This window comes from Berghia stephanieae, chromosome 1, assembly GCF_034508935.2.
Source record: "Berghia stephanieae isolate SIO BIC M18660-M18661 chromosome 1, UCSD_Bste_1.3, whole genome shotgun sequence".
In the NCBI taxonomy this organism is placed as follows: Eukaryota; Metazoa; Mollusca; class Gastropoda; order Nudibranchia; family Aeolidiidae; genus Berghia; species Berghia stephanieae.
In genome coordinates this window covers 137816372-137828798 of record NC_088360.1, presented here as the reverse complement: position 1 = coordinate 137828798, position 12427 = coordinate 137816372, and the positions used below count along the sequence as shown (strand labels likewise).

Genomic DNA, 12427 nt, shown 5'->3' with positions numbered 1-12427 from the left:
AAAAGAAAATGCCAAATGAAAATGCCAAATGCCAAATGATTTTTCTAATGCCAAACGGTTTTCAAAAATGCCAGATTTTTGGAATCTGGCATTTAAAATGCCAAACTGGCAACCCTGTTATAAACGGGAAAAATCAAGTGTACGAAGAAATTCAGGATGAGAGAAGGATTAGAAGAACTGCCAGCTTGATTTTTTATTTGCCAAATTTACCTCCGCCACCCCTACCCCACTACCACCAAATCAAGGAGAGAGATAATAATTTGCCTTTTAAATGCCTTTTGGAAGAGCCGAGTTTGCAATTTTGCAATGGGGTTTGGGGGGGGGGTTGAGGGTGGTGCATTATTCTTAAAATAACTTTATTTTATTTGTGATGGATATACTTTTTTCCTTCATAATTTTATTACATTATCTGAATGTACATTTTTCTCGAGTCATCATTATGTCTTTTTTCTGCCACGTACGACTTAATCTATTTGGCATTATTTGCAGATTTGATCTGGTAAAGCTGGAGGAGCCCTCTGAATCTGAAAGTGGAAAGTGAAAGTGGTCCCTGTTCAATTTTTAGATGAAAATTTCGCCTTCTTTCCTTCTACTCCAGTCTGGCTAAACAAAAATCACAACTATGGATGACATTTCTAATGTAACTGTTGAACCATGTACTGATTCAAAATACATCAGGCCGAGAAGAATTCACTATAAACAGGTAATAATAAGAAGTACCAGAGTGACAATTTAAATTAGATTATATGACGTTATATTTAATCATGGAATGATATGTTATGTTACACTTTGATAATGTTGCTCTAATGCTCATGTGACGACAAATGACTGAGGTGAATTCGAGGACGTAGGTACTTTCATAAAGATGTGGTCCCTGTCAAGGGTGTTATTTTACCGATGTTTAGTTTTGTTGGCCTGACGTTTTGTGTGACCAATGTCAGCCAATTTACCCCCCCCCCCCCCCCCAATTTTATATATCTTTGCCAAGAATAGGAATAGGAACAATTTCTAAAATTGCTGGCAAAAAGGGATCAATTTCTAAAAATAAGGGCATTTGTGTGTATTTATCCAATTCTTATAATTTTTAAACAAAGCACACACACACACAAAAAAAATAATAATATAATGAAAAATAAAAATTTTTAAAATTAATGTCCATTTGGAAAAAATACATGTGAAAGGAAATTTTATGAATTAAATTGACAAGCATGTTATATTCGATAATTCTCAAAGGAAATGATAGAGGATAGGTCACATTATTATGTACATTGGCGATCAAAATAGAAATTCATTATAATTATAATGTTGGGATAAATAAATAAAAAAGATTATTTATAATATAATCGATATGGGGCATTTCCATGGATTTACATGCTTTTAACAATGTTTCTATTTTCCCCCCAACTGTCCATATGGAACCGTATTTCCAGTTCATACAGTACCAGCTGTCCTTTTTGTACTAAATCTTAAACTATCTATCACTGCCAGGTACTCATTCACAGCTGAGTTGAGTGGGGTTATATTTGTAAAGTGCCTTACCCAAGAGGGACATAACGTCGGGGCCAGAATTTTCCATGATCACTGTCACGAATCCAGTCACAGACAATGTTTAACATCGCTTGATTTTGTGACAAGATGAGACACTCTAGGTACTGATGAGCCACCGAGCTGCAAATTATTCCACAAGTGCGGCTATGTGGTCTTGTGGTATGACACTCGTTTTCAGATCAGAAAGTCCTGGATTCGAGCCTCGCTCAGCTCATAGTTGAGTCCTCGGAAAAGGTTCTTTACTCACATTCTCTCACCTACTCAGGTGTAAATGAGTACCTGGCTTAACAGTTGTCTCTGCTGAAAAATTGTAAAATCGCCTTACAGAGTCATGTCCGTTCTATATGTTAAATGTTGCTGTTGCAAGGGACCCCTTGTAAAGCGCTTTGAGCACATTTAGTGGATATTGCACTATATAAAAGCTCAATTAAATTTTTTTTTTTTTTTTTAAAGTAAATCCAGTTTCTACACTTCCATGGGGTTGTTGCAGGGTGGATATTCTTAGGCCTTGATTTTTTCATTCTATTGCCTTGTTTACAATGTTTTCTTTCTATTTAAAACATCTTTTACATGTTTTCATTTTTTTTCATTCAGACTGACGTTGAATTGAGTAAAGTGTAAACTAATTTATATTTCCAAACTTTGCAGTAACAGCCAAGAAATTGGAAATCAAACTTTATGTTGTTGAAAATGATCATAAATTATGATTTAATATGAAATAATATTGCACTCTGCAATATATAATATGGGCTTGGAACAGCTAAATTGTAGTCTATGACGGAACGCACTTAGCCTAAATAAAATTGTCGAAGGTCTTTTGTCTGCTCCAATATAGTATGGCTAGCGTTTCAAAACGGAGTCTCTTTGTGGCTTTGATTTGAGTCTAATGTATCCTATTGGGTTTTCTCTTTCGAAGTCGCTGGCTTGGATGGAGAGTGTTATTTCTAACTGATTACAGATGGCTTTAGTAAATATAGGTTGACGTTCATTGCAATTACTTTTGCTTCATTTATCAAGTTTTACTTTATTAATCTCTTGTCTATTGGAGCTTGGTAGATAAGTGTATCATTAACAGTAATTGAATACATTTCAATTGCTTTTTGTTGTTTGATTTTTTGTCCATTGTAAAATAATTGGATTTAAAAAAATAGGTTGAGCTTTATATAGCACAAATCACTAAGCAGCTCAAGTGCTTTCAGGGGTCCTGACCAACAGCTAACACGTACATGGGCAACACTGTTTACACAGGTATCATTTTACACTGTACGGTGAGTATTGAGTAAAGACTTTTCCAAGGACTCGATATTGCTGAGCAGGCCGAACAGACCATCTGATCCGAGCGTGGGTCATACACAAGACACTATCGCACAGAAAAGTTGGATACTTTTTATCTATTTCATTTGTTTCTAAAGTTCTCAAAAACAAAGTCAATTTGTTCCATAGTTTTTAGGTGAAGATGGGCACTTAGCTAAATAAATTTGCGACTTTTAGTCAACGTATTCGTTTTATCACCAATCCCAAAAGTGATGGCTCTTCTACGTGGTAGTTTCCTTCATTCCAAACTTCATATCTGTTCTGTTTTTATCTTTTTGGTGCTGCTTCTACATGCATACTTCTTGTTCAAGGGTGTTGGGATGGGGGGTCAGGATTGGTACGATAATCGTAGTGTGTTTGTAAATCATTAAAAGGATGGAAAGAACCATCTTTTTTTAGTTTGAAACTCCGACTTTGTGAAACTGTTTTTAATCTTAATTAGAAACTTTGGCTGTCTTTTTACTTAAATATCATTTTCACATCACTTCAAAAAAAATCTTCCAAAATTTTGGATACGTTCATGATAGTAACTTTATTTTCTTTCATGACAATTTTAGAATGGTGTTGACAAGATTTGGGATGCTATGAAAGTGCATGATGGGTAGGTATGTTGTTGCTATAATTCTCTAAAGTAGTTGCCTCTTTGCTGTTCAGTTGGATCAATGCCTAATGATAGCTGTTAAAAACTGCTGATGATAAGTCATCATCAAAAATATTCCAATTACTGCTATAATCATCACCCTAACAGACAAGGTTTTATGTCACTTTATCCTGATATCTTATTTTGCCATTTTTACAAAGAAAGCTATTCGATCGGAATTAATAACCAAATAAGTAGTGGGAACAAAAATCATGATTTAAAATAAATTTTGTCATGTTGTTAAAACATTAATAATTGTGTTGGAGTTTCTGAATTTATCTCAGTAAATTTTCAAGCTGTAGGCTCTATCTACCCCACTGATTTCCTCCTTCGATGTTGTAATTTATGCAGAGCTTTGAAGTGTCAAGTAATCCCAAGCATGTTGTAACACAACTTTTTATGAACAAGAGTTGAATAAAAAATGCTGATCTTTTGATATTACTGCTTTAAAAAATTGTTTTTCATTTCATTAAGAGGAGAAAAGAGAAATTAATTAGTTAAATAATAATATGAAAAAGGCAAGCCCTCTAAACTTAAACTCGATTTGATATTTTGATTTTCTTGTTGATAAAAAACTTTTGATATTCATTAATTGGTAGTTGTTGTTTTGATTTTGATTTTTAATAAGAGATAGTGAAATACTGTTAGTATAGATATAAGTGTATAATATAAACATGTTTTATTTTTATTTCAGGGTGGTCATCCTTGTATTCAACAAAACCAGAAATATATTTGTTTTTGTCAAACAGTTTAGACCAGGTAAAATTCCTATTTTTGTATTATAGATTTACACTTAATATTGTTGTGGTTAGTCATAATTTATCGCATTACTTATACGTCGTAATGTATAGAAGATTTTGATTGCACATTACGTGTACTGGTAGCTTGTCTGACCAGTAATCAGAAGGTCTGAAGTTCAATCCCCAGTTGAGGTCGACTCATTTTTTGGGGATGTTTTTTCTTTCTTGCATTTTTCTTTCTTTGTTTGTCTGGCACCTTTCATACACCTTTGTTCTGATCTTTTTCAGATCACTGGTGCCTGCTCCTTAATATCTTAATTTGGTCATGTGAATTTGAGTCATCTTCACTGTGTTTTTATTTTGAGCCAAACTCTTGGCCTTGGTTTAAGGTTTATTTAATCTGTTTTAATTGTAAGATTTTATTTGGATTGCCAAAGACAGGTTTTCATTTTAGCAAAAATTAAACAAAAATTTAGCTACAATATATGGCAAGAGAAAATGTGATAATCTTTCTCTATCTTTAAGTATTACGTAAATTACATATGACATATTTCGTGTTTACTTGAAGAAGGCCAAAGGCCGAAATGTCATTTGTTTTATGTTGTTCCCTTATATATGAGTCACATTTATTCACTTTATCTTACTCTTCATATTACTTAAATTGTTTAGAGTTGAACATAACACTTCATTTTGATAACATACAAGTGGGTATCATTTTCTCTTCCAGCCATTTATATTAGTGGTGTTAAAACTGAAATGAAAGATGGAGGTGAGACTGTTGATACAAGCAAGTATCCTGGCTCCTTGGGTATCGCTATAGAATTGTGTGCTGGCATCATTGACAAAGACGTGCCACTTGTTGAGATTGCTAAGATGGAAGTTTTGGAAGAATGTGGTTATGATGTTCCCTTGGAAAAGATCCGAAAAATCACTTCTTGCAGGTAAAAAGAAAATAAAAAAATAAAAAATTCACTTGATTCATCCCCAAAGTGATATTTGTCTTTAAGGCCTATTCCAAGGGAAGACTGGAATAACCCAGGGTCAGCCGCAGTGCAGTGCTGCAAAGTGAGCTAGGGCTAGGTGACTTGCTCAAGGCCACACAACGAGGCGGGTAGTCAAACTCGGTACCTTTTGGGTACGAAGCAAAGACCGTACCGCTGAGCCACTCTGCTGTGATCTATACAATATTTGCTGCTGGATTCTAGCATTCTCTCGGGAGAAGCCAAAAAGCATGCTAGAATTAGAGCGTACCAAAATACAATGCTCGGGAGGTAAAGACATTATATAGCATTATATAGCGGAGCGTGGTGGAGTTCGGCATGCTAGAATCCAGTGATTACTTTATGACATACAGGAATCTTATTAATGTTCATTTCTGTAGTATGACCTAAAAGTGATGCAAGAACATTCAAACTCTTTAAAAAACAATCTATTGGTGATTGTATGTAGCTACTTCTTTTCTTGTTCCTCTTTCTCGTGCTCTTCTTTATCTTCTTTTAGATCACGGTTGCCAATGTCTGCACCAGATGACAATGATGATGCACAAAATGTTATCCTCAAAATGTTATACCCAAAATGTAACAATGGTGTCTTTAACTTTAATGAATAAAAGGGGGTCCTGATAGCTCAGTTTGTAGAGTGCTCGCTTCACACGCAAAGGGACCAAGTTTGATCCAGGGTGAAGTCAAGAGATTTTTCTGACCCCCTTGTACACCCAACAGTGATTGGGTAACTGTGTCTGTTATGTCTGGCAGAGAGTACTTTGCAATAGACAAGCATCCTTTCCAAAGAGTAGCAAGCAATTGCTATTTTCTGTTTCACGCTATAGAAACTGGGATTGACTTTTGTTTCATGGGCCTCATGGCTCTCTGATGGACTACTTTCATTTCACTTACCTAATGAATCAATATGCTTATCTTTATCTGGCAGGGGTGGAGTTGGTACAAGTGGAAGCAACGTTCATCTCTACTATGCTGAAGTGACGGATGAAATGAAAAAGACGTCTGGAGGTGGAATGGTCTCCGAAGGGGAGTTAATAGAAGTGATTGAAATGTCCCTTGATGAAGCCAGGAATCTGATGTTTGATGAAAGCATTAATAGAGTAGCTAGTCTTATGTTTTGTCTATATTGGTTCTTTGACAATATATGGAAGAACAGTGCAGCCCATTTATAATGACATCCGTTACAGCGACTTCCACTCTATTGCGACAGAGAGTCTGAATCCCGTTTATTTTCCCATATATCATTAGAAATATTTTTGAAAACTCGTCATAACAACGTACATTTTAGTAAAAACCCTGTATAGCGACATTAATATGGCTGTAATCGCCAACTTCAAATTGACAGTTATGCAAAATTGTTGGTCCAATAATAATGATAACAATATCTTTCTTTAATGTCCATGAAGGCAATTTTTCATTTGGTTACAGCATATACATAATATACGTGAACAGACATAAATTTTTTTTTAAAGTGCAAAAAAAACCCTAAATAACCCCCAAAAAAACACACATACACACACAATAAAAATGAATTCCTGTATGATATCCAGTGTTTTCCAGACCAGTTGGTGTGTGCATTTTCTGTTGGTAAAATAAAGCGAGACAAGGTTACGAATGGGTACCTGACTGTACCATCACTGGGAGGTCCATATTGTTTCTTGGGGAAAAGTTTGCATTATAGTATACTGTATATTATTAGAGAAAAAAAAATTCTCAAAAACAAAACAAAACTGTATATTTGTTATTAGTTGTTTCAACAATGTATTCAAGATATTTACTTCTGTGATTACAATTCTTTATATTCTTGTAAATATGTTTTTATAACGATCTCAATGAAGTGCATTTGTTTAGAGTTTAAGATATGAATTCTTTTTGTTTGATTTTTACCAGTCTTCCTCCTGTGATTATCTCTTCTCATGTTTGCTGTGTGTTTCAGACCCCTTGAGGTGGATCGTCTCTGGAAGGGAGTTAACTCTCTCCTTACCGATCATTTTCAGTATTTTCCCAAAATGGCAGGCTTACCCAGTTTTTAACACAAACAAGCTCTTTACAAAACAACTTTATGTTCTTATTAATTAAACAAAGATCATTCTTCAAGGTTTGTGATGCACAAAATAAATCTGAATTTTAAAAATGTATACTGTGTCGTAACAAAAGTGACGATTTTGATGCAGGTGGTAATCTATTGATGAAGCCAAGAATCTGATGTTTGATGAAAGCATTAATAGAGTAGCTAGTCTTATGTTTTGTTTATATATTGTTTTTTTTGATAATAATATATAGAAGTAGGTGTGATAGCTGATGAATGTGTACTGGAGATATTAGTTATTAATCCTGCTGGCATGAGAAATTATTAATTGTTGATTATAAGTATCCTTGGCATGATTAACTCTTATCATAGACTGCTGAGTGGGGTTCCCGAGTTTCCATAATGGGCAGGGAGGAACTTGCTGTGATTCTATCCCCCTCTATCTGTTTTCCAATAGTTTTCTGTCTTTGACTTGGAATGAGATTACTTAGTTTTGTCCTGACCCTGGCTGGGGTCCTTTGCTGGGAGGGAAACAGTCGAATGTTTTGGGAGATGATATTCTTTCTCTTTTAAATCATCTGTCTGTTATGCACTGTTATTTTTAACATATGATTTGTAAACATTTGAGTGTATTCATCCTTGTGGAGACCTGTGCTTGTGCCAGGATGAGACATTTAGGTGATCTGAAACTAAGTACACTGATAGTGTACTCTTGGAATCTACATTTGTTCCCTATTTTAACCAATTGCTCTTTGTCTTACTTTTTCCTCATATCCTTTTAATTTTACATCTAGAATGATTTACTATTCAATTGTCTTCCTTTTTCTTGGCGCTGATATGACCTAGGTGTGTTGCAAGCGCCGTAAAACCCTTTTAAATAAACAAACATATCATAGACTGAAGGGTAATCACAACAACCAATATAAATATGAAAAGATTTATTTGGAAAATAAATATTCTTTTCGAGGAAGGAAATTATATTTTACCAAAATTTGAATTATTTGCTCCAATTTTGGATTTCAAAAGTTCAATTTCTGGGTGGGGATCCTGACTTCCCATAGTGCAGGGAGGTACATACTGTGTCTTCTATCCCCCCATACCTGTTTTCCAATTGTTTCCTGTCATTGTCTTGGAATGAGAGTCCTGATCCTTGCCGGAGTTCCTTGGCTGGGAGGGATATAGTCGAATGTATAGTTATAGTTTTGGGAGATGATATTTTTTTCCTTGTAAATCATCTCTCTGTTATGCATTGTATTATGTTTAGTTTACATATTATATTATATGATTGGTAAACATTTGAGTGTATTCCTCTTAGTTGGGACCTGTGCTTGTTTCTGGATGAGACTTTTAGGTGATCTCAAACTAAGTACACTTTGACGGTGTGCTCTTGGAATCTACATCTGTTCCCTATTTGAACCAATTCCCCTTTGTCTTACCATTTCTTTTGTGCTTTAATTGTAATTCTAGAACTTTTTACTATCCCATTGTCTTCCTGTTTACTGGCGCTGTATGACCTTAATGTGTTGCAAGCGCCGTAAAACCCTTAAAAACAAACAAAACAAAAGTTCAAGTTTTGATGAAAAGTAATGAAAATACAGTGGAATCCGATAAAACTAACACTGCCAGACCAGGAAGATTGGTTGACTTTAAGCAAGGTTGACTTTATCCATTATCAATTGAATGCAGATAAAGAACAAAATCTGGGACCACCGAGAGGGGTTGACTTTAAGCAGAAGTTGACTTTAAGAGTGTCGACTTTATGCAGATTCTACTGTACGGTTATTGCACATAGCAATGATTATCTGTTTAAATTGTACTACATTAACACTGCACCAATTATAAAGCATTTTAAGGTGAGAATTCATATAGGGTTAAAAACAGGCATTTTGGATAGATATATATATTTTTACCTAAAGATATTCAGATTTCTTTTTGTTAGTTGGCTGTGACAGGTCTGCTAGTGCTAGAGCCTCAACGTTATGGCTTATTGATTTGAAGACTATATAAGATACTTCAGATTTGTTGGGGGTTTTTTTTCAGAAAAAAAATGACTGCTTTATTAATCTTAATATCCTTTGTCCACACCAAAACAACGAAGCTTAATCATGGCCGGACAACAATTTTTTTTATGTTCAAAGGAATTTTATTCAGTGCCTACTTACTTACTCCTATTAACTCCTTCCGGAACATAGGGCGTCCACCACGAATCTTCCCCCCTCCCACGACATTTTGAATTCTAAATTTAGCATTCTTCACCACAGTGTTGTCGCTGACCTTGGGGGTTCCAGTCAAGTGCTGTCCTTGTGATGGATGTCCTTGGCTGAGAGGGAAACAGTCAAATGTATAGTTCTAGTTTTGGAAGGTGATATTTTTTTCCTTGTAAATTATCCCTCTACTTTGTTTCATATATATATACTATGAATTGTAAACATTTTAGTGTGTTCCTCTTAGTGGGTTTTCTGTGTTTGTGTCTGGGTGAGACTATTAGGTAACCTCAAACTAAGCACACTGATCGAGTGCTCTTGGAATTTTCATCTGTTCCCTATATTCGAACCATTCCCGTTTGTCTTACTTTTCCTTTTATGCTTTTGATTGTAAATCTAGAATTTTTTTCAACTATCCCATTTTCTTCCTTTTTACTGGCGCTGAAATGACCTAAATGTGTTGCAAGTGCCGTAAAACCTTTAAAATAAATAACAAACAAAACTTTCTGTGTTTTTGAATGTCATGATTTCCTGTTCCAGTGTCTTTGTTAAGGGAAATCCATATTGCCTAATGTGTGAAATCATCCCCCCTTCAGCCTTAAAGCTACGTATTGGAAACACAATGGCACATGGAGCGTGACCTAGTCATGATCATGCGCTATACAAATGCTACATATACAGTATTCGCTGGATTCTAGCACGCTCTTAAGAGAAGCCAAAAAGCCGTCCCTCCAGGAAATTGCGGTGCTTGCGGCCGCAATTTTTCACCGTTACCGCAATTTTTTTCAATTTTCCATGTTCTGGAGTCACATATAATCATATAATGCTGAACATAGTAAATACTACTGCCACCGTCACACAAAACTATTAAAGATTTCGCGAGTAGCTTCCCTTGACAACACAGGAAGTAGATAATTCATTGTTTTCATCAATCGATTGACTCATCCCGGCAATTTATCATCCTCTGGTAGGCTTTTGTTGGATTTGTGACGGTATCCTCGATCTCGTTACTCCCGAGTTCCACTGTATTATTATGATGTATAGATGTACTTGGAAATATAATAATAATAATAATAATAATAATAATAATAATTTTTAAAATTTATGAGCTTTTCTACTTTGTTCTACTTTATAATTGTTAGGAATCCATGCATCCAAGTGTTGGTTTTTTTTGTTTTTTTTCTAAATCTCCTGGTGGCATCCCCTGCAATGTCAATATCAATGTAATTTAATGTAATTTATGGACACAATACTGCATAATGCTATACCAACTAAAATTAGTGGACTGTGCTTGTCATAGAATTAAAGCAAGAATAAATTATTGTGCGCTGTTTATTGAAAACGTCTTAAATTTGCAATTTTTGGAATTTTGGGTGCAATTTTTTGGGTTTTCATTTGCAATTTTCCTCGGGGACAGAAAAAGGACTGCTAGAACTAGAATCCTAGCGTGTCAAATCCAATGCTCATGAAGGTAACAATTGATTAAATTTGGTCGCTCAGATGAAACGTGTAGTATTGCAGAGCGTTCTGGAATGCGGCTTGCTAGAATCCAGCCAGTACTGTATTATTATTGTCACTGTTGTTATTATTATTATTATTATTATTATTATTAATAATTTTATAATTATCTTTTTCATTGTTTATTTAGAAAAGTTTTATGAGGAAATTTTATTTTTAAATGAGTGAAGAATATAATATATATCTATATTTAAGAATACACCCCCTCCCCACCCCCCAAAAAAAACACATTGTTTTTGTTTTTAATAGTCCGATCATGTTATATAATACAATTTACTTTTTGAAATATCTCATCACGATTCTTTTTTATTTGTAAATAAAATATGATGTTGGCAGACTTTTATAAATTCCATACCATGATTTCTTACTTCCTTCATGAATTATTTTTGGCATGCTTATTTATGTGTAAGGAGTCCCAATAGGTCGGTAGAGGACGAAGATCAATCCTGGTTGGGTAGGATTCCTGACCTCCCGTTGTGGTCAGGGAGGCACATACTGTTTCTTCTATCCCCTTATATCTGTTTTCCAACATGCTTTCTGTCTTTGTCTTGGAATGAGATTACTTGGTTTTGTCCTGGCCCTGACTGGGAGGGAAACAGTCAAATGTATAGTTAGAGTTTTGGGATATAATATTTTTTTGTCTTGTAAATCATCTGTTACGTACATGATTCGTAAACATTTGAGTGTGTTCCTCTTAGTGGGGACCCGTGCCACGGTTGTAATAAAAAAAAAACTTGAACTTTTTAATATAGCGCAATATCCACTAAACATGCTCAAAGAGCTTTACAAGGGGTCCCTGACCAACAGTAACACATAACAATAACATATAGAACAAGACCAAACACCTGTCAGGCGATATTACAATTTTTTTTCTGACAAAAACAACGCTGTTAACGGCCAGGTACTCATTTTACACCTGAGTACGGTGAGAGAATGCGAGTAAAAAGCCTTTTCCAAGGACTCAACTATGCGCTGAGCGAGGCTCGAACCCAGGACCATCCGATCCTAAAGCGAGTGTCATACCACAAGACCACATAGCAGCACAACAATGAAATGAGAGAATACAAATCAAACACGAATAATAAATCATATTAAAGCAAATTAAGTATTTTCATTTTCAATATTTTATTTTTTCAAAACAAACAAACTAAATGTTTCATTTTCATTGGACACACACACACACACACTCAGTCTCTCATGCACACACACATACACACAGATGATAAAATACAAACACGAGCAAACAGTTAACATCTCTCTCACACACTTACTCAGCGTGACACCGCCATAATAGTTCTTTAGCTTCTTTGACCATTTTCATCCTAATGTTCATTTGTCAGGATTAGAAACACTTCCAATTCAATACTGTATTTCACAATTTCGGAGATTGTAGGAAAGGTCATGAAGTTATATGTTATGGAAATTTTGGAACT

At 35.0% G+C, this 12427-nt stretch overlaps 1 protein-coding gene across 3 annotated transcripts; it reads left to right on the top strand.

Moving 5' to 3' along the window:
* The first annotated feature begins 510 nt into the window (after nucleotides 1–510).
* LOC144963329 (uridine diphosphate glucose pyrophosphatase NUDT14-like) lies at nucleotides 511–11346 on the top strand. 3 transcript variants are annotated; one of them, XM_078897261.1, is made up of 6 exons: nucleotides 610–703; nucleotides 1489–1649; nucleotides 3420–3463; nucleotides 4197–4261; nucleotides 4970–5183; nucleotides 6172–11346. In XM_078897261.1, the coding sequence occupies exons 3-6, from the start codon at nucleotides 3447–3449 to the stop codon at nucleotides 6413–6415; spliced, it is 540 nt and encodes a 179-aa protein (XP_078753387.1). In that variant the 5' UTR covers nucleotides 610–703; nucleotides 1489–1649; nucleotides 3420–3446; the 3' UTR covers nucleotides 6416–11346. The 3 variants fall into 3 exon arrangements, with proteins under 3 accessions (XP_078753386.1, XP_078753388.1, XP_078753387.1); XM_078897260.1 differs by lacking the exon at nucleotides 1489–1649 and having other exon boundaries at nucleotides 511–703; XM_078897262.1 differs by lacking the exon at nucleotides 1489–1649 and having other exon boundaries at nucleotides 517–703; nucleotides 3420–3467.
* The last annotated feature ends 1081 nt before the right edge of the window (nucleotides 11347–12427 follow it).